At 50.9% G+C, this 19,453-nt stretch overlaps 1 protein-coding gene across 2 annotated transcripts; it reads right to left on the bottom strand.

Annotated features, from left to right (window-relative positions):
* Nucleotides 1–2,113: 2,113 nt before the first annotated feature.
* On the bottom strand, nucleotides 2,114–19,139 carry SALL3 (spalt like transcription factor 3; the record flags this gene model as incomplete). Of its 2 annotated transcripts, XM_082668063.1 has the most annotated exons (4): nucleotides 2,114–2,545; nucleotides 3,652–3,992; nucleotides 4,209–7,130; nucleotides 19,058–19,139. In XM_082668063.1, 4 exons carry the CDS (start codon nucleotides 19,137–19,139, stop codon nucleotides 2,114–2,116), a joined length of 3,777 nt encoding a protein of 1,258 aa, XP_082524189.1. The 2 variants fall into 2 exon arrangements, with proteins under 2 accessions (XP_082524189.1, XP_082524188.1); XM_082668062.1 differs by having other exon boundaries at nucleotides 3,652–7,130.
* Between the last annotated feature and the right edge of the window lie 314 nt (nucleotides 19,140–19,453).

Raw genomic sequence — 19,453 nt, 5'->3', positions numbered from 1 at the left:
CAGGGTGGGGACAGTCTCACTGTCCCGTCATGGGCCATCTTATTTACAGCACTTTACATTCCTCTTTTCTTACGTTATATACACACCCTTTTGCGAGGAGAGAACACTACATGGTACCAAATACTAACCAAAAAGGAAAAAAAAAAAAAAATCACAGCAAAAAGGACACATAAATAATAAGAACATTCACTGCTGAAACACAGCGACACCAAGCACCTGTTTTCTCTTCCCGACGCTGGGACCCCCCGACCCATCCCGTGAGAGGAGAGGGTACCCCGGGCACACGCCATCCCACCCGCGTGGGAAACAGAGCTGGAGAGTTCAGGGTTCGTTTCCGACAGAGATCACGGCTAGGTCTGCTTATCTGTGAGTCTTTGAAACTCTGTTCAGTGACACGATGTGACTTGTTGCTGTGGCTGTGTTGGAAAGATGGTCCTATGTCTCGGTTTCAACTGAGAAGGCTCGACTGCTTCCTCGGGGACTCAGCCCCTCGCACTGTCACCCGGCCACCCACGACGACCTAGGACAGCACTGCCAGAGGAAGTTCCCGGTCTCAGACTCCAGCATGCTTGCAACGCACAAAATGAGGTAGAGCACACAACACTCCCGTGTGGGCCTGGCTCAGCCCCGCCGCCTGGCACCTGCCCAGGGCCCTTTCCTGACACGGGGCAATGGCAGAATCACCAGCACGAGACTGTGCTTTGATCAGATGACAGTGTGCTTTGTTTTCATCTGAGAAGATAATAAATAAATCAGGAACTCAGAAAAACGTCCCAGTTATGACTGATTATACTGCCTGACACCCGACACCTCTCTGCAGTTTATTGAGCACAAAAGCAGGCCGCGCAGGCAGTCAAACTCTCGTTCGGGGGGCGTGCGAGAAAGAGAGCAGAGGCTACAGTAGCGTCATACCTATGCAGTGCTCTCTTGCTTACTTCCTGGCTTGTACTGGTGTCACGGTCCTAAGATGAATTCATCAAAGTTTTCTTAGGGTGGTCAAGTTTTTAAACGGGCTTCGTAGAAAAGTTAAATCATTTAATTTAAGAAACAGCAGGCCCTAGTTTATTGAGGAACTGACAAGTCTTGGAGGCTTTTCCGGTTAAGGAGCACAGATTTCTCATACCGTCTGACCTAAGACTGTAACAGCTTTTTTTTTTTTTTTTTCTCTTCATTTTCCTTCAATCAAAGTACTATTTATAAAATACTTTACATCTTTTAAAATTTTCCAATTATAGACAAACCTCCCTAATACAAAATACTAAAAGTGCAAGAGTATAAATTAAGAGTTTTCAACCACATTATACAAACATTACCTTTTTATTGTACAGGTTTGATAATGCGAGATATGTACTCACAACTGCTATAACGTTGTGAATAATTCACGGTGGTGTCTGTCTGTAACTTGTTCCCAACTGCTGGGCTACACACCACACTAGAGAACACTATATCCACATAGCAGCTACAAACATTTAAATTAAAAAAAAAAAAAAAAAAAAAGGCTTGTTACTGACAGGTGCTTGCACACGAAAAGCATGCTCTTTCCTAACAGAACTTCACAATTTTGCCTGCATGGAAATAACCCACTTATTTATAGTAAAACAAATCTTGCTTTAAAAAACAAAAATCACACAGCCAGATGTATTCTGCAGTACAGAAGCTTCCGTTAAAGTTGGGCTGTATTGTCTGTTACCCGCATCATCTTAACATCATAAATACCACAGACGAAGGTACTGCCATGCTACACGGCGCCGGGAGCACTAGACCACGTCTTCGAGATAAGAGTTCTAAGGACAGAGTTCAAGTTTCTAACTAATTCGAACAAAACCACTGAACGAGTTTCCTGGAATAGGGCGGGGAGCCCCCTCTGGGCACTGCTGGGCTTTGGAGGGACGGAATGGATGTGCTCTGAGCCCCTCCTGTTCCCAAGGTGGCTCTCCGAGGACGTCTCTTTTCGACTTAAATCTATGTCAAAGGTTGCCGAGTTCTCGAGGACGGTCAAGCTCACGGCGAAAGGCGCACCGGGCAGCGGGTGAGGCCACCTCGGGCAGCCACCCGGTGACGTCTTTCCTGCTCTGGGTGAATGGGGAAGGGGACCCACAGGGCAGGGACGTGGCTAGTTAATCCCGATCTCCTTGTTATCCTCAATGAACCGCGTGAACGGCCGGCCGGCTCCCGCGTCCGACTTGGCTTTGTCCAGCCCTGCGATGGGCGGGCTGCTGCCAGGCCGCGCCTTGTCCAGCCCGGCAGCCAGGGAGCCCAGGGAGGGGAGCGCGCTTCCCCCGAGACTTACTGGGAGCTGGGGGAGGCCTCCGTTCTGGATGACGGAGATCTCATTGTTCTTCATGGCCAGCCCGTTGGTGATGGCTGCGGCGTACTGGTTCCAAAAGCTGGGGTCCACGTTCATGGCCCGTGCAGCCAGATCCTTCTGGAACATCTCGGAGAACTTCAGGGCGTCACCACCCAGCAGGGCCATGGGGTTCTCCACCGACAGGCGGCGGCCGCGCCTGGCAGGGGCGTTGTTCCACATGTGGGTGCCCATGTGCACCTGCGGGGGACACGAGACACACCTGGGCGTGAGTGCACCCAGCCCTGGGGTCACAGAGACGCCCGGGGACCTGGGGACTCCCTCTAGCTCCTTTCCTTGCCCTCTTCCCCAGCCTAAGCATTCCTTTGGGACAACAAACTTGTTAGGTGAGCTTTCCTGAGCATCTTATATTTGAACCTGCAACGTTTCCTTCTGTCAAGTACACAGAGCTGCACAGCTGGATGGAATCATTTCCCCCCTAAGGCGTCAGACCCACGGGCCACCCGGAGGGTCCCGAAGCTCCTGCCCCGCCCCCCAGAACCCCTGGCTTCACTGTGCCCGTGCCTGGTTTTCTCCCGTCTGGGCACCTGTGGTCAGCAGAGCCCTCAGGCGGCTTTCACGCTACCAGCAAGCGGAGGCCACAGGTCCCCGAGGGCTCACTGAGACCCACGCAGGCGCCTGACGTGGGCTGCAAAGCGGCACACTCCCCTGAGGGTGTGGGCACGGCCCTGGACGGGTCCTCGGTGCCCGGCCACACACTCCACACCTCCGGGGAAAACGGGCGGCGTGGCCGTACCTCAGACGCAAACGTGACGTCGTGACGTCGCTGTACCGTCCTCCCCTCCCCCGGCCCTCAGGCTGGGAAGCTTCTCCCAGGTGCCCGCTGGGCCCTTGTGGCAGCCAAGTGGCCAGAACCACAGATCTGACCCCTGGCCTCGGGGCGGGACTTGCATCACTGGCGTCACCCGCGAGCATCTACAGGCCCGGTTCTCTTGGTGTCAGCGTCCCACTGGCCTCCGGGCAGCGCCGGCCCTGGGCCTGCCCTGTCAGCCAGCGAGCGTCACCCCGACGCCCTGCAGCCACGCAGGCAGCACCAGCCCTCAAGGGGAGGCCGGGCCCGCGTGGAAAGCAAGCTCCTCGCTGCCACCGGACACGCGTGGGAGCACCGCAGGCAACGCGCACACGCAGGCACACACACGGTGCAGACTCACCCATGACACACAAGCGCGCTCACACCACACGCCACGCAGGCACACGCCGCGCTGTCTCTCGGGGGCTCGGCAGCAGCCGTGCCCCTGGCCAGGACCACGGGAGGTGGACGCAGGGGCTTCCCGGGCGGCCCTCACCTTGAGGTTGCCCTTGGTGGTGAACGCTCTCCCGCAGATGGTGCAGCCGAAGGGCTTCTCCCCGGTGTGGGTGCGCTCGTGGATCTGCAGGGCGCTGGCCGAGGAGAAGGTCTTCCCGCACGACTGGCAGTTGTGCTGCTTGGGCGTCCGGCGCGGCGGGGGGGCCAGCATGGGCGCGAGGCCGGGGCTCATCACCGTCGGGGGCCCCGCAGGCACCTGGATGGGAGCCGGCAGCGGCGGGCCCTCGGCCAAGGGGCCGGCCTTGCTGTGCCCGTTCACTTCCGTTTTGATCGTGGCGGGTGCGGAGCCGGGACCCAGGCTCGGGGTGCCCTGGCCGGGACCTAGAGCAAAGCTGGGGTCAAGCAACTGGGGAAGCGGCTCGCGCAACCTGTGGGTCAGCAAGTGCTGCTTTAAGTTACCCAGGGTGGAGCAGCCGCGCCCGCAGGCCGCGCAGACGAACGGCCGCTCCTTGGTGTGCCTGCGGAGGTGGATCTGCAGCGCGCTCCTGCAAGCAAAAGGCTTCGCACAGACACGACACGCGGTGCTCGCACACTTACCCCGATCTCGGCTCAGGAACAGCAGGCTACAGGGCGCCTCCTCCTTGATGGCCGGCCGGCCGGGGTGGGGGGCCGTCAGGTCCAGCGCCCCTCCGTTCTCGGGCCCGGGGGGCGGGCTGTCCTGCCTCTCCGTCTTCAGCGGCGGCTCCGGCGGCTCCTCCTGGGTGCCGAGGCCCGGGGACTTAGAAGGCAGGCTCTCGCTGTTACTGTTCCCGGGCGACAGGGCCTGCAAGGAGGATGACTCGGACAGGGCCGGGCTGCCCGCGCTCCGGCTCTCCAGGTCGCCCACAGCTGACGAGGAGTCGTTGCTCAGACGGTCGCTCTCCCCGGACCCGTTCTCCAGGGACTTGAGGGCGGTCATCTGGGGGCAGCTCATGACCGAGTCCATCATCTTCATCTGGTTCTCCAGGGCGGCGATGCTGGAGATGACGGACGGCGGGGAGGGCGGGCAGGAGCTTGAGAAGGCCAGCAGCGGCTTGGATGGGTCGCCAGCCGTGTCCTTCAGCTCGGCGTCCTCCTCCAGGGAGTTCTCGTCCATGTCATCGTCGTAGCCGCTCAGGGCGTCCGTGGCCTTCTCGTCGTAGGGCAGCTCGGCGTCCATGGCGTCCTGGAAGCCCTCGGGCAGTGGCGTGTTGGGGATCTGCCCCCCCATGTGCATGCGAACGTGCTGCTGCAGGACCACGGCGTTGGTGAACTTCTTCTGGCAGATGGGGCAGGAGTGCTGCACGCGCAGCGGCGGCTTGGCGCGGTGGACCCCGAGGTGCGTCTTCAGGTTGCCCTTGGTGGTGAAGGCGCGCCCGCAGATCTTGCACTTGAAGGGCCGCTCGCCCGTGTGCGTCCGGTAGTGCATCTTCAGGGCGCTCTGGCAGCTCAGCACGCGGTGGCAGATGGCGCACTGGTTGGGGTCCGTCACCTTCTTGTCGATGTTCTCCACCAGCTGCTGCAGCTTGGAGGTTTCGGACGTTTGCATAGAGTCAAGCAGCCCTCCGAAGGGAAACTTGGCCTTGAACTGCTCGGCGCCGGCCGGGAGGACCGGGCTGCAGAGGCCGGGGGACAGGCTGCTGTCCGCGAGGGCGGACGCGGCAGACACCTGCCCAGTGGCGGGGACGTCCCCCGCCCTGGCGTTTGTGCAAGGCAGGCTCATGGGCTCGGTCTTGGGCAGGGAAGACCCGCCGGGTGCCGGCTGCGGGGACTCGGCGGTCACCACCTCGGAGCTGGTCAGGCCTGGGGACAGAGAGGGGCACTCGCTGGACGCCGGCGAGGGCCGCTGCGGGGAGCGGCTGGCGGGGGTGAGGCTGGGGGAGTCGGCATAGCTGCCGAGGCTGACGCCGGGGAGGGTGGGCGGGAGCTGCATCCCGACCGACGTGGGCACCGTGGGCAGCACGGGCTTGCTGTCCAGCCAGGTGGTGGCCGGCTTCTCCGGGGGCAGTGACATCCCGTAGGGGATCCCGGAGCAGGTGGGCACGCTGTCCAGGTACTCGGGGACGGGGTAGGGGTTCATCTGGATGTGGGGGTACTTCTCCTTGTGCCTCTGGAAGTGGACCTTCAGGTTGCCCTTGGTGGAGAAGCGGTTGCCGCAGATGTTGCACTTGAAGGGCCGCTCGCCCGTGTGGGAGCGCAGGTGGATCTGCAGGGCGCTGTCGCTCCCAAACACCTTGGCACAGAACCTGCACTTGTGCTTGAAGAAGGGGTCCTCGGCGTTGGCCTTGGGCTCGAACACCGACACATTGGGGGGCTTGCCCTTGCGGTGCTTCATGAGGGCCGACAGGGGGTCCAGCGCGCTGGCCGTGGCTGCGATGCTGACCAGCGGGTTGGGGAAGATGACACTGCCGGCGGAGGTCTGAGGTAGAAGTGGGCTTGGCAGGCTGGGCGCCGAGCTGAGGAGGGGCCCGGGCCCCAGGGCGGGGGGCGTGGAAGCGTTCTGCGGCCGGCAGGGGGCGCCGGAGGCGCTGACCGCCGGGGCCGGGGCAGTGGAGGCCGGGGCCGCGCCGGAGGACGCCGGGGCGCCGGGCTCGGGGCCGGAGGGGCCCCCGCCCGGGACGTGCGGAGTGCTGGCTCCGGACGCCGGCTGGGCCAGGTGTTGGGGGCCCTCGTAGGCGGCCGGCTGGGTGGCAGGGCCGGGTGCCGTGGGGACGGGGGCGGCCCCGGCTGAGAGCTGCAGGGCCGAGTGCGCGGCCAGCCCCGGGAGCTGGCCGGAGGTGGGCAGCGGGGCGCTCTGGGCCCCCGTGGCCGCTCTGGGGTTCAGCGGTGGCCGCGGCGGCTGGTGGTTCATCATGGCCACCTGGCTGCGGATCTGCTCGATGAGCTGCAGCTGGTGGATCTGCTGTTGCTGCAGGGCCATGAGCTGCTCCAGGATCACGGGGATGGCCACGGCCGCCACCCCGCCGCTGGATCCCACGGCTCCTGCAGCCCTCGTGTTCTGGGAGAACTGTGCCACGGCCACCTTGGTGCTCAGGAGGGTCTCCAGCGTCACGTTGGTGTTTGGCATGCTGTAGGCGGCCACGGGGGCCGGTTCGGGGACCTGAGGTAGAGGTGGCTTCCCTGCGTGCGTGGGGCCCGGGCTCTGGAAGCTCTTGTCCACGGAGGGGCCCACTTCCATGGGCTCGTCCTCCTTCTCGGGGGCCCTCACCTCCCCGCCCTCCCCGCCCTCTGTGGGGGCCGTCTCCTCGGCAGCCTCACTCTCCGTGTGCTCGCTGGGAGAGCTGGCCGGAGAAGGTTCTGGAAACTCTTCAGAGGGCGGGGCCGGCTCATCTTCGCTGACGATCAGCACCAGGGGGTTCTTGGTGCAGGCCTTCTTGTGCTCCAGGAGGTCCGTCCACTTGAAGAACTCGGCGCAGCACTTATCACAGACGTGCGTCTCCTCGCTTCCACTCCGGCTCTCGTTCCCGCTGTCCCCGTCCTCGGCGCCCTCCCCGGGGGCCGCTGGAAAAGCAAGACATTACATCAGCCAGGGCCTTGCGAGACAGCCTGCCCTCCATCTCAAAATTCTGCACATAAGTAAAATCAATATTTTTTATTTTGTACAAATTACCCCACTTCAACATTTCTGACGTCCCGGCACGCGTATCCTATGACTCTTTCTAGCTAGCTAATCATTTTCTTAGCACCATCCATCGAATTATGAGGCTCTATCAATTGTGGATACCGCTTCTTAATGAAATTCCATAGACGCCATTGATTTCCAATATTTTCATACAATCTGCAACCACCCTGTCTGCTGGGTACAAAGCCAGCTTTCGATGGGCTCATTAGGACTCCCCCGACCACTGGGCTTCCTCATTTCCAGCAAAATTAGAGATGCCTTTGCCAGTTCACTTAACATTGCTAAACTAATCTGTAACCTTTCAAACTCACGTCAGCACCTGACAGGAGAGCCGGCCGCTGCCACTCTCCCGGGCTTGGACCACGAAGATTTATTATCTTTATGCCGCGCCGAGACATTAGAGATTTGATGTAATTCTGCAGAAGCTTTCAGATCAATGGGCATTTATTTCATGGAGGAAATTTCAGCTAAATACTTGCATTTGTAAATATAACAGAGAATATAGAAGCACTTCTTACGTCTCTGCTCAGAAACAGTCTCTGCACCTTGTAGTTTCATCAACAGATCAATCCTGTATCTTTTCGGCCATCGGACTTTCCTCCAGAGAGGGTACATTTCTACATTTCAGGATTTGCCAAATGAATACCATCAATATAGTCTGGGCCTAAAATTAATCACGTTTAATACAATTAATTGGCTCTGTCAGATGCAATATTTCTTGGCTAAATGAACCGAAATTACATGTTATTGTTACTGGCCAATCGTGTTCTGCAGACTGCTAACAAACTAGAAATTATATATTTAAAGTTCATTTATGCTGACATGTTTAACATGAGAATGTTGTAGTCACACTTTTTGTACCTATTTTCATCCATTCTCATAGAAAGACATAGCAAATTATATACTTGTGCCATAGTGGAAAGCCTCTAATTGGTTACACATGTTTAATTACTGTTGTAGGCAGCGACTTCCTGACTCCTATACCCTCTTCTGCCGAATAACAGCCCTGTTTAATCAACAATTCTCATTCACACCTGATCAAATAAATAGCTATACGGGAACAAGAAATCAACATCTGATGACATTCCCAGCTCCTACTTTTTTGGGACGTTGGGGTGACAGGCAGCGTTCAACGATTCCTCAGGCTCCACATGCCGGCCTGGGTAGCACTGCCTTGCGACTGCTTTTTGTCAACTTGTGGATGGAGTGACAGCAACAAATCAGCTTGAACGGAGACAAATGACAGCTGCAAATCGGCCCTTTGTTGTCGTGCATAGTTGAGTGTGAGAGCCACACATCCTCAAGTTTGCGTCCCCGGAAATCGTTTACTATTGAAACATCGACAAATGGATTTGCTAAGAAGGCTCCAGGTTTTCTCTTTTAGAGTTTTAGGAGAAGGATTCGGCACTGATCTCAGTAGAGAAATCTGATTTGTAAAAAAACATCCTGTAAGAATATGTAGTCCCTCTACTGGAAAAGAAGGTCAAACTATTCTTTGAGGCTAGCAGGCTGCTCTCCATGAGGTTGCTATTTCCAGGTAATTTATACTTGTCTTTAAAAAATGATTAGCAGTGTTCAATTAGCATTTTCTTAACTGGCTCAACCATTTGAAGGGGAAAAGAAGTTAGAGCTTGCAGCCCGTAAGGACCTGCTAGACTTTTAAACTGAATTCGGTGCTGAAGCTCAGACTGCGAGAAGTCTCATTACCGTATGAGGGAGGAATGTAATAGGTGTCTGTAATGAGGTTGAGTGTAGCTGGAAGCAAAGACACAGCTGATTGATACTGCAGATAGGAGCGTTAACAAAATAAATACTCGGAGTACTTAACTTTGTTCGATGTATGCAAAAACTCATCTGAAACCTGCAAAGGTTATGGAACAGGGCAGGAAAAACCCCTCAACTCTTCAGGTAAATAATTTCTTAATGACTGATTAGAAAACAGGGGCTATCTCAAATTTTAGTTATGTAGTTTAAACATTATCACACAGTGCAAAGAATCTCTGCTTTTAAATTTCTTTACAATAGTGGAATGTTCTCCTGTGGACCCACATATTAAAAACGTAAGTGGCCGTTAAAAACAAGTTCATCTGCACCAAGCACTCAAGTTGGAAGCCGTGTTACGGTACATCATGAACTAGTGTAATTATTAATCATAACTGAACACTACCGCTTTAAAGCTATGATACAGAAGGCCTGCCGTACTCTTCACAGAGCTTTTTAATTTTAATACTTTTTAAAAAGAAAAACACCAAGAAATTAAATATTGCTAATTTCTTGAAATGTTTTTTACATTTATTCCTTGGAGAAGAAAAATGTATAACTTACATGGTATACAAAAGCATTCACATGGTACATACATTTAAAATTTGACACAAACACAGTGTATACTGTGTCCAAAGAATTCTTTTTCCTAAAAATTATTATTGAAGTACAGTTGATTTACAATGTTGTGTTAGTTTCAGGTATATAGCAAAATGATTCAGTTAATTTATATATATATATTTGTTTTATATATATATTCTTTTTCAGATCCTTTTCCATTATAGATTATTACAAGATATTGCATATAGTTCCCTGTGCTATAAAAGAATACTTTTTTTTTCACATGGAATACGTGCTTAGGGACAATTCACTGAGAAAATGCTTAAAAATTAGGCTGATTTCTGGTAAAGTGCGTTGACTGTTGGAAGAATTAACTAATTATAAATAAATTATATCTTTACAGAGGAACATTTCCCAGATTTTCTTTGTAACAACTGTGGCGTGTGAAATAGAGAAACAGGACTTTTATTTTACACTGTACTTTTCTCACAGGTCTTAAGCAGCCCAAAGAAATCTCTATTTACTTTAAAGATAAATTTTTACATTTCTATTGGTTTTTTCCATGTGTTAAGTATTTTGGGTTCACCTCCAAACTCATGGAAGTTGGGAAGGTAATTTTCTTCTTCTCCCATTGGCAGGTTAGCAAAATTACAATTATTTCTCCATTGTAGAAACTGTGCATAGAATAATATTTAAGTACTATTTACCAAATAATAAGCCATTTTGTTTAACGCAAATTGATAGTTACCTAAACACAGTGAAGATATTCTTGTCAAAGTAATATAAGCCTCCACTGTATTCCTCTAAAATTGAAGAAGGAAAGCAAAACCCAAGGGAGGAAATTGGGTGAAAATGGCATTTGGGACCTGTTAGTTCGTTATGTCAGTGAACCTAACAAAACAAATAATTGTTGGATTTTATAACCCAAGTTTCATAATAAATTTGCCTTTTAACGAAAACATATTTTAAAAACTACAATAAGCGAGGGAAAAACATTCTTCAATACAATTCAGATTTTTTATTGGGGGCAAATAATTTAGAATCACCACCTGTAATTTTTCTTACTGGGGTCTGTATGAAGTACCATAACGTGATCACTTCAACTGTTATTTCCACTTGTTTCACGATCAAAATCTCAGTAGGATTAGCATTCCATAAAAGTTACAGAGAAGCACAAATTTCACAAGACAGTCTTGAGTACAATGAATGCAAATGAAAAGCCTCTAATACGTCATGTGTGCAATTGAAATTTTGGGTGCATATTTTAAGAATGTTTTCAAACAACAACAAGCACTTCAACTGAATTGGTTGGTAGGGGAGAACCAAAACGAGCCTGTTTCACTAGGGACACAGCTCTTCAGAAGCAGCAAGACTGCAGTTGAGTCCAGAGTGAAAGCAGCGGCCTTCCGCCACATTCAGGAGAGCGAGATGCAAAGTAAGTTGTTGTAACTTGCTTCGATGGCAGTTCCGTTACAGTGATTACGTGCATCGTGTTACAGTGTAGATGTGCTCATCTGGAAGCAGTTATCTTTAAAAAAATGCTGTCTATATAACTAGAAAACCCATATAGGAGAGATCTGACAGCAGCTCCAAATTTTATCATGCAACTTCCAAAGCCCTTAATCCTGCCATTGTTTTAAGCCAGTATTAGGTCGGATTTGAATGTATCCAACAACCTTTCAATTAAATTTACATGTGTAACTGGCTTTTCATTCTAAAAATAGAAGTTATTATATCCATTTGTTGACATGGCTCAAAAAAGTTTGTTTCAAGGTGAAACCACGTCAAAGCCACTGCAACAACAGTACAAGGTTTGAGAAATTTACTTCCAATGCAATGGGAAAATTCTTTCTTCCTTTAAGGGGGAACTGAAAAACAAGCACTGTTAACATTATCATTAATGTCGAAATAATTTACTTTTTGCATACTGGCTCCTCAGTAACTAAGAGACTTCAAACTGTAAATAGGCAGGGGCCTTACAGTGCACCAGGGTTCTCTTAGAACTAGTGAAGAAAAATGCCAACCAATGAATGCGCCCAGTAACAGAACTTAGCCAAGAGTCTTCCCTTCTTGGTTAACGGGAATATTTGGTTGAGGTTACTTTCTGAAAGTACCACCCAGTTTTGCTGTATCCGCGGGCTACCAATGCGAGGAAGAAGACGTATTGGAAAGAGCTCTCTACTTTGCTAACACCAAGGATGTACCAGCCATGGCTGTGAGCCGGGTGTCTGCACGTAACGCCGAGTCTGTCCTCCTGAACGCAGTCAGGAGGAGCGAAAAGCACGGAGGCTAGAAGAGGAAGCTGTTTCAGGTGGAGAGGAAACGTGCAATTCGTTTCTACAGCTAGCCCCACGCTTGCTATTTATGCCTGAGATTTTCAGCGCTTCTAAGCCTCACCGTTCAAACGTTCTTGAGTAAGCGTGCCGCCTCTGGGGGCTGCAGGAGGGGGAAAGGGTGCCACCGCCTTTCAGAGAGGCCTCCAACCAAAAAACAGCTCCAACAGCAGTCTTAAAATGACATGATTTTTTTCCTTCTCACTGATAAAAAATGCAGAAAACGTTTAGCAAAAATGTCCCTATTCTTAGGACAACTCTGGGTGTGAAAGGATCCCCTTCCCATTGCTCTCTCAGCTCCGATTCCTGGTCTGCTATACAATACACAAGGATCATGTTATACAAGGATCATGTCTTCGCTGCCTGCAACAGCATATGCGGCCTTCCAAATAAAAACGACGTGGCAGAAGATGGACAGAATGTTTACACTCACGATGATCTTTTAAAGCCACGAGTTAAAAGCGTGCCTGTAACATAGATAAGAATATTTGAGACCAGATGCTTTCTTTAAAAAATTCAAACTGCAGTTCTCAGCAAGGCTTTCTTATTCTCTCCTTCCAGGAGGCTGGGCCTTGCAAATCAGTAACCGAATTACAAAGGGCAGTAAACAGGTGTTTGATAATTCTGCTGATCAGGCCCAAACCCTCACCTTCATTCTGCCACCCTTTTGCTATGCATTTTAAATCCCTTACAATTAACGAAAAGAGAAGCAAACGTTCCTTACCGGGAAAAGGGATGTTAACTTCTCCACTTTAATCAGTAACTTGAAAATGCCACGTGGGTCTCTAGGAAAGGAATCCTTACTTTCTCCTGTGCCTTTTCCATCCCCTGAAAATCTAGGAAGCATTTTTCAAGTTTTCCCAAATTGTTAGGAGACACTATTTTCTTGCAAATTAATTCTTTTTAACTCCTTATGATAGCTTTGAATCCCATAAAGAAAGATGAATTATCACATACTGAGCCCAAGCTGTGAAGCAGGAGGAGACAAATAGAGACCCCTACCGTGTTTAACAATGTAGAAGAAATTCCAGACGCAACAGAAAAATTTTGTCCTTTTCCTAGACCTCCAAGCGTGTGAGCTCGGAGCGGAACAGCGGAGGGCGCTCGTGCCTCGCCCAAGCCGCACTGACCCGCAGGCCGCTTCCGCCGACTCAGCGGCCCACGCCTCAAATTTGTTAAGTAAGGACCACCTGTGGCACAGGCGCCAAACGTCTTCTGTTTAAAACATTTGCGGTTTTTCATCTGTGGGGTGATGCACCAGGGAGGGGAAACACTGTTTCCTTTATGGACACACGCAGATGGAAAGCGGCCACAACGTTCACTTGTGTTAACTATCTGCTGCATCAAATAATAAGATGTTTGTTACACTTTAAGGTTGCACAATAGTTCTTTCACTCACATGTTACGCTGTAATCTTGCTTACGATGAATACACGGGTATCACTCTGCCTCACCGAGAACGCCCAAACCTGGAATACGGCGGCAAATGCAAACAATTTCCATCAAAGCTCGGGGAGGGGGAAAAACAAGGTCTGTGCAGGGTCACCTTCGGTTCAGAGGCGGAGGTTTAACCTCACACATGAAATTAAACGTGCTGCTCCACGACACCCCTCTGCGGAAGCGCCTACGGGCCTCGACACGTTACTTTTCAAATCCACCGCGCATAAAAACACATAAATAAGCAAAGCCACTTAGACGTATAAACACCTGGGTCTAAACAGCCCCAGAGCAGCAGGAACTACACGGTGTCCGGGAACAAGGCGCCGATCAACTGTAACCCTCGGACTGCTTGCACTCGGGGTTAGGTCATTAAATCATTTCCATGATTTGTCATCACCTCACCGCACTGTTCCATTTCTACGGGCGAAGTTTACACACATGCGAAAAATCATCCAGGAAAAGCCCTGCCCTGGGGGGTTGAAGCTAGCGGCTCTGCAGTGCAGAGCCCTAACTCAATTACCAAACGGTGCTGTGAAGAGGGCACTCTGGAAAAGAGGACCGAGAACGCCGGCGAATGAAGACCAAGCGCCACGGCACCTGCAGGGTTAATTAAACAGTTCAAGATGTAACAGCCACACAAAAGAAAACGGTTCTCTCTCCCTCTTTGAGCACTATACACACTTGTGCTGCACTAGATGGGCATTTGATAAACCGAGCAGCACAGAGCAAACTCGTGGGTCCCCAGTCCGCACTCGGAGCCAGTGTTAACACTTAACAGAACACTGGTGAGTCCTGTTGCCAAGGTCAACAGCACAGATGCACTCATTGTATTATGAGCTTGACATCTAGTGGCCACCCCCGGCAGGGCAAAGCAGGCAAAGGTTAAGTCAGCAGGTCTGTCGCAGCAGCACCCTGAACCACCCACCTTCGCGGAGATGGGTGGGAAGCTGCCAGCCCTCTGCACGCCCTCCTTCCCACAGACCCCAGGCCACCAAGGCTGGACGCTGTGTGGGCCCCAAGGCTTCCCGGGAATTAGGAAGGGAGGGGTCCCCGATGGTTAGCATAACGAATCTGGGATGACCGGAAAAGACAGGCCCACGGAGGGCACCGCGGAGTTGGACGCCACCCTGGCAGCCTCAGGTCTCTTTGGTGGGCAATGGCTCAGCCCAGAGAACTCTTGCCTTCAACAAACAGATCAAATCCTAACCTCTAACATAAATAGAGCCCATTACATTATTTTATTATTTCAATTAATATCTCACTTTCTGCGATATGACTCGCCTTATTTGCTTGGGAATCACACAGTTAACTGCACTTTAGGTCATAAAGGTGTTCAACTTAACAAGAGAAAAAAATCTAAGGACCGGGCTCTTTTTTTCAAATGTAAAAGTTTATGTAAGGTAATAGTAAAACATTCAATTTCTACACAGACTTTACTTATGCCTGATTTTATATGAAGTGTGTGGCAACTTCACATATGCTGTAACTACAAACCTGTCCCACCAGTGGTAGAATTAGCCCTCATCTTCACAAGACTAAGATATGCTGTTCGTATCCTAGCAACTGGTCAAGAAATCATGAAGGAAAATGAAAACTAACAAAACCTCTTCCTATTATAAGTATTATTTAAAAATTATCCTCCTTGAAACTATATGCAGCATTGAAGGATGGGGCATGACCTCATTGACAGTTAAGAAGGTTTTTATTTCATGTAAATAAAATACTTACATTTAAGAATGCTAAATTCTAACTGGTGGTCAGTACACAGATCGGAAACCTTGGTTGTACCTTTACTGAATTCCCCCCAAAAGAAAACGTTCTTGGAGCTATCTCGGGGTGAATGGCAAAGCCTCTTAGAGATTGTACTTGAAAATGAAATCTGACCCACTTTGGCCTCCTTTTGCCATCATCTTGTACACAAAACATAATCAGCTTGGTAAGTAATTCCTGCTGTTGGTCCATACCTTCTTCATTTTCTGGCTCTAAACAGATCAAAAAATATTGCATTATGAGTAGACTGTGGAAGTTTAAATGTGCCTAAAAAAACCAACCCCTTAACTGTAACATAATCAGCTCTTTCTCTGTAAGGTGAGAATTAATTGGCATGCTTTTTATTGGCCACCAAATTATGCATTTTTAAATAGCTTAGGATTTTAAATGTCATTTAAAAAATAAACGTTCGCAAATTCTTCTTTTCCTTTCCCTCCCTGCTTAACTTACTCCTTACCTTTCATGTTTCAGAGAAAACAGTCTGCCTAGGGATGTCAGAAAGTGGCTTCTGTATTGTTTCCTTTTGGAATGCTGAATTGTAAGTGTGTGAGTGAGTGCCCAGAGCTCTGAAGGCAAGCCATGCACAGACAGATAAAAGAGAAAAGATCTCTTCACCCAGGGCTGGGGGCCTTCTTCCCCTTAATTCAAACACGGTCTATGAACACCACTGGTAAAGTCTTAAATCACAGGATCATTTAAAAGGATTTTTAAGATAGCCATGTAACTGTGAGTTGGCAGAAAATAAAAACAAACAAAATACAGGATGGCAAACTGCTCTAAATTATAATATCCTTTTGTTTCTCCTTAAATACATACTTTCCTTCTAAGGGCAGTAAAATGTATCTTTCCTAAGCTGTATTTTATCCAGTGAAGGACAGCAACAAACACCTTTTAAAGCTCTTAGTAGGAGTGTAAGTGCTGTTCCGTCATTAGAAGTTTTAATTAATTTTTCTTAGAACAAAAATATTCGGCTGGCTCAAAAGATTTCATTATTGTGGCATACATTAATTAACTTAATCCTAAAGCTGCATCCCACTTATTTCTAAATTTTCGGAAACAGGAATGAAACAATTTGCAATTTTAAAAGATAGTACCTAGTGGGAATGTAAGTTTAGTCCCAGTCATCCTTAAAACACATTTTTACAACAGGATAACTTTAGAACTTAAACGTAAATCTTTATCACTTTTTCTCATTCTACATACGTCCTCATATTTCATTCCTGCAATAAGGTTTGGAGAGCACTGAAGCTTTTTGGACAGCTATCTTTTCACTGCTTTGCCTAAAAACCAAAGCCTGAAAGATAATAGTCAGATTTCTTTTTTTTAAAGAAATAAAGTCTTCTACTGTAAATTAATGTGACTGCCTCCCCCCACATTATACTAAAATTTTTGCATAGAATATTTGTGTTTCATATCATTATCAAGAACCTTCCATTTTATTGCGGGCATCTACTGCTTTAATTAACATGTAACATCCAGAGGAATACAAAGGAATTATTTACTTCGTTTCTAAAACACTGTAACCTAACTTAGGTCGCTTATAACTTCATGCATAGTCTGTTGATTTCCACTGCATTTAACAGAATATAATTTGGAGAATATCTGATTCACGTTGGAGTAATTTAGTTTTCACAACCATTTAGCTTTAAAAAAAATATTTTACTTAGTTCTCCTCCTGATGACGGTCAGTACAACAGAGCAATCTATACGTGAACGTGCCTTAAGTGAAGAGAGAACAGACTATCTTTTATGCTCCATGAACAATCAGCTTCAGAATAATTAAATCAGAAAGAACTATTTTTTAAACAGTTCGCCCGAACAATCGAGGGAACACACTACTTGACTAAGGCTCAGCCCCAGACAGGCTATTTCTGGCCTGTTGCAAAATACGATCAGGAACTGTGGCAATATCTTGATTACAACCCTGAATGATTGTGAAAAACACAGGCTGACAGAAACTTTAATCCCACGGTGGGTAAAAAAAACCTGAATGTGTTTCACCCCTAAATAAATTCAGTGACAACAAGGGGAATTCAAAAGAGAACTTGTGAATAATTTACTCCATCTTAGGTTTTCAAATAAGGGCTCTGGACCCCTCCACACGCTTACACTAGGAGGTTCACCACGCTCTCATTTCTGAAGTGAAATTAAAAATGAATAGCAGTGCCTCAGCTTGTTAATTGTTAAATACAAGGGGTTTTACTCTATTAATTAAAATATGCTTTAATAAAAGGAGACATTGCACATTTTGATAACGACCCTACAAAGCTGAGAAGTATTTACATTGTTGCATTTTGGGGCGGCTGTGAAAGCCGATTTTAAGCTATTCAGGAGCCACAATAATAAAGCTTTAAAATTCCTCACTGGGATGCAATGTAGTTCTTTTGAAGGAAAGACTGTCTTTCTCATTCGGCAGAAATAAATCCATTCATTTGATCATGTAGTCATTGAGGGCAATAGAAAACAAACCAAGTGTGAGAAATTCTATGTGATGAAGTAAACAAAACAAAAAAAAAATCCATTTCCATGACAAAAAGATTCTTTGTCCTTAATCTACCCACCATATGCAAGCGTTTCTTTTTAGCATATCTCCCGTTCTAATCTTGGGTGACCAGGCGACACAGATAAGACTCCCTTACCTCCGCTGCGACAAAAAGACCCTCACGAGTTCTCAAATTTTGTTTAATTCCTGAATTCCCAGCCGCGTAAGAAGTCTTTACTCCCGTTCTCCATTCCGATGCGGACGTATACCGGCTTTTGCAAACTTTACGACACCGCACGCTAAACTCTTCAACTTTTTATTTTCTGCAGGCTAATTCTCAAAGCGAAAAGACGCGTATCTGCTCTAAACCACTTAGAATAGGTTAATCTAAAAAGTTGGCCGGCCTATTTTGTAGGGAACAAACTACTCGATGCCCGGGCTCCGGGGCAGTGGAGGGTCTCCCTGCGTCCCGCGATCGCGCCGCGGCCGCCCCTCCCGCCCCCTGGGGATCCGCGGGCAGCGGGAGGCCGGAGCGGCCGGGGCCCTAACTTCCCGGGCTGGGGCGCGGCCACGGCCAGCCGGCTCCTCGCCGAGCGCTAACTTTCGTGGCTCCTACCTTCCCTACTGGATGGGCAGGAAGTTCCTACCCGCCAGCTGGCTGCAGAGTTGCCCGCGGCGCCTCCAAAAGAACAGGAAGAGGCCCCAGAAAACCGAGAGGCACCAGAAACGTGCCGGGGTCCTACCGCGTGCAAGGACCACCCCCCCGCGCCGCTGCGCAGCTCACCCCGGGGTTAATTCCCAAGGCGGCCATTAGGAAAGGCCAGGCGACACCGACTTCCTACTGTCCTCGGAATGGGATCACTGGTTTGTCGGCTCGCCCGGAACCGCGGGCTCCGCGGCCCTCGGGCACACAGGGCGGCCGCTGGCCAGCCGGGGTCAGGGCGGCGAACCCGCTCCGAGCGCGCACCGGCCAGGGCGCCGGGCGCCTAACAAAGCTGTCCCGGCAGCGGCCTCCCCGGCCCGCGTCCGGTGGTGGGTGAGCCCCGGACGCGTCCCCGCCGCCGCGACCGCCCTGGGGACGCCGCGATCGCCGAGGCCGGCCCCAGCGTCCGGGCGCGGGGAGCCCGAGGGGCGGCGCGGAGGCGGCGGCGCGGCCCCTCCCGCCAGCGCCCGGCTCGGCCCGCCGGCCTCCGCCGGGCAGCGCGGACTCCGAGCGGTCCCAGAGCCGTGGCGCCTCCGTGCGCAGCTCAACTCCGGGCGGCCGAGCCAAGTTTACTTCTCCCGCACTCCCGCGCCGCGCGCTCCGGTGGAGGACCGGGTCCCCGGGCAGGCCCGCCCGGGCCGAGCGCCGCGCGGCAGACACTGGCTCGCAGGAGCCGGGGAACTTCCCCGGTGCGCGGCGCCCGCCGCCCGCGCTCCCCCCAGGCCCCCGGGCGCCGCCGCGGTCCGCGGGCCCTCACCGTGCTCGGGAGCCCCGTCCGGCGGCGGCAGCTCCTCGTCCGACTTGAGGTGCTGGGGCTTGGCCTGCTTGCGCCGAGACATGCTGCTAGCGGCGCGCGGGCCCCGCGCGGGGAAGCGGCATCAGCGGGGCGGCCAGCGGGGACGGCGCGGGGCGGCCGGGCGGGCGCGGGGCGCGGGGCGCGGGCGGCGGCGGCGGCGGCGGTTGCGCGGGCCGCGCATGGGGCTGAGCAATTAGGCTGGTGAATAATGCATGGCCATTAGCGGAGGGCCGCGCCGATTGGCCGGCCTCCAGCGGACTCGGGCGGCCTATGCAAATGAGGCCGCGCTCGCAATTAGCGGCCGCGCGGCGAGGAGGGGCCGGCGCCTGCGGGACCCGGGCGCGCGGCCGGCGCCGC

Source organism: Grampus griseus (assembly GCF_964374135.1).
Source record: "Grampus griseus genome assembly, chromosome: 12".
Taxonomy (NCBI): Eukaryota; Metazoa; Chordata; class Mammalia; order Artiodactyla; family Delphinidae; genus Grampus; species Grampus griseus.
This window is presented reverse-complemented; position numbering and strand designations above follow the sequence as displayed.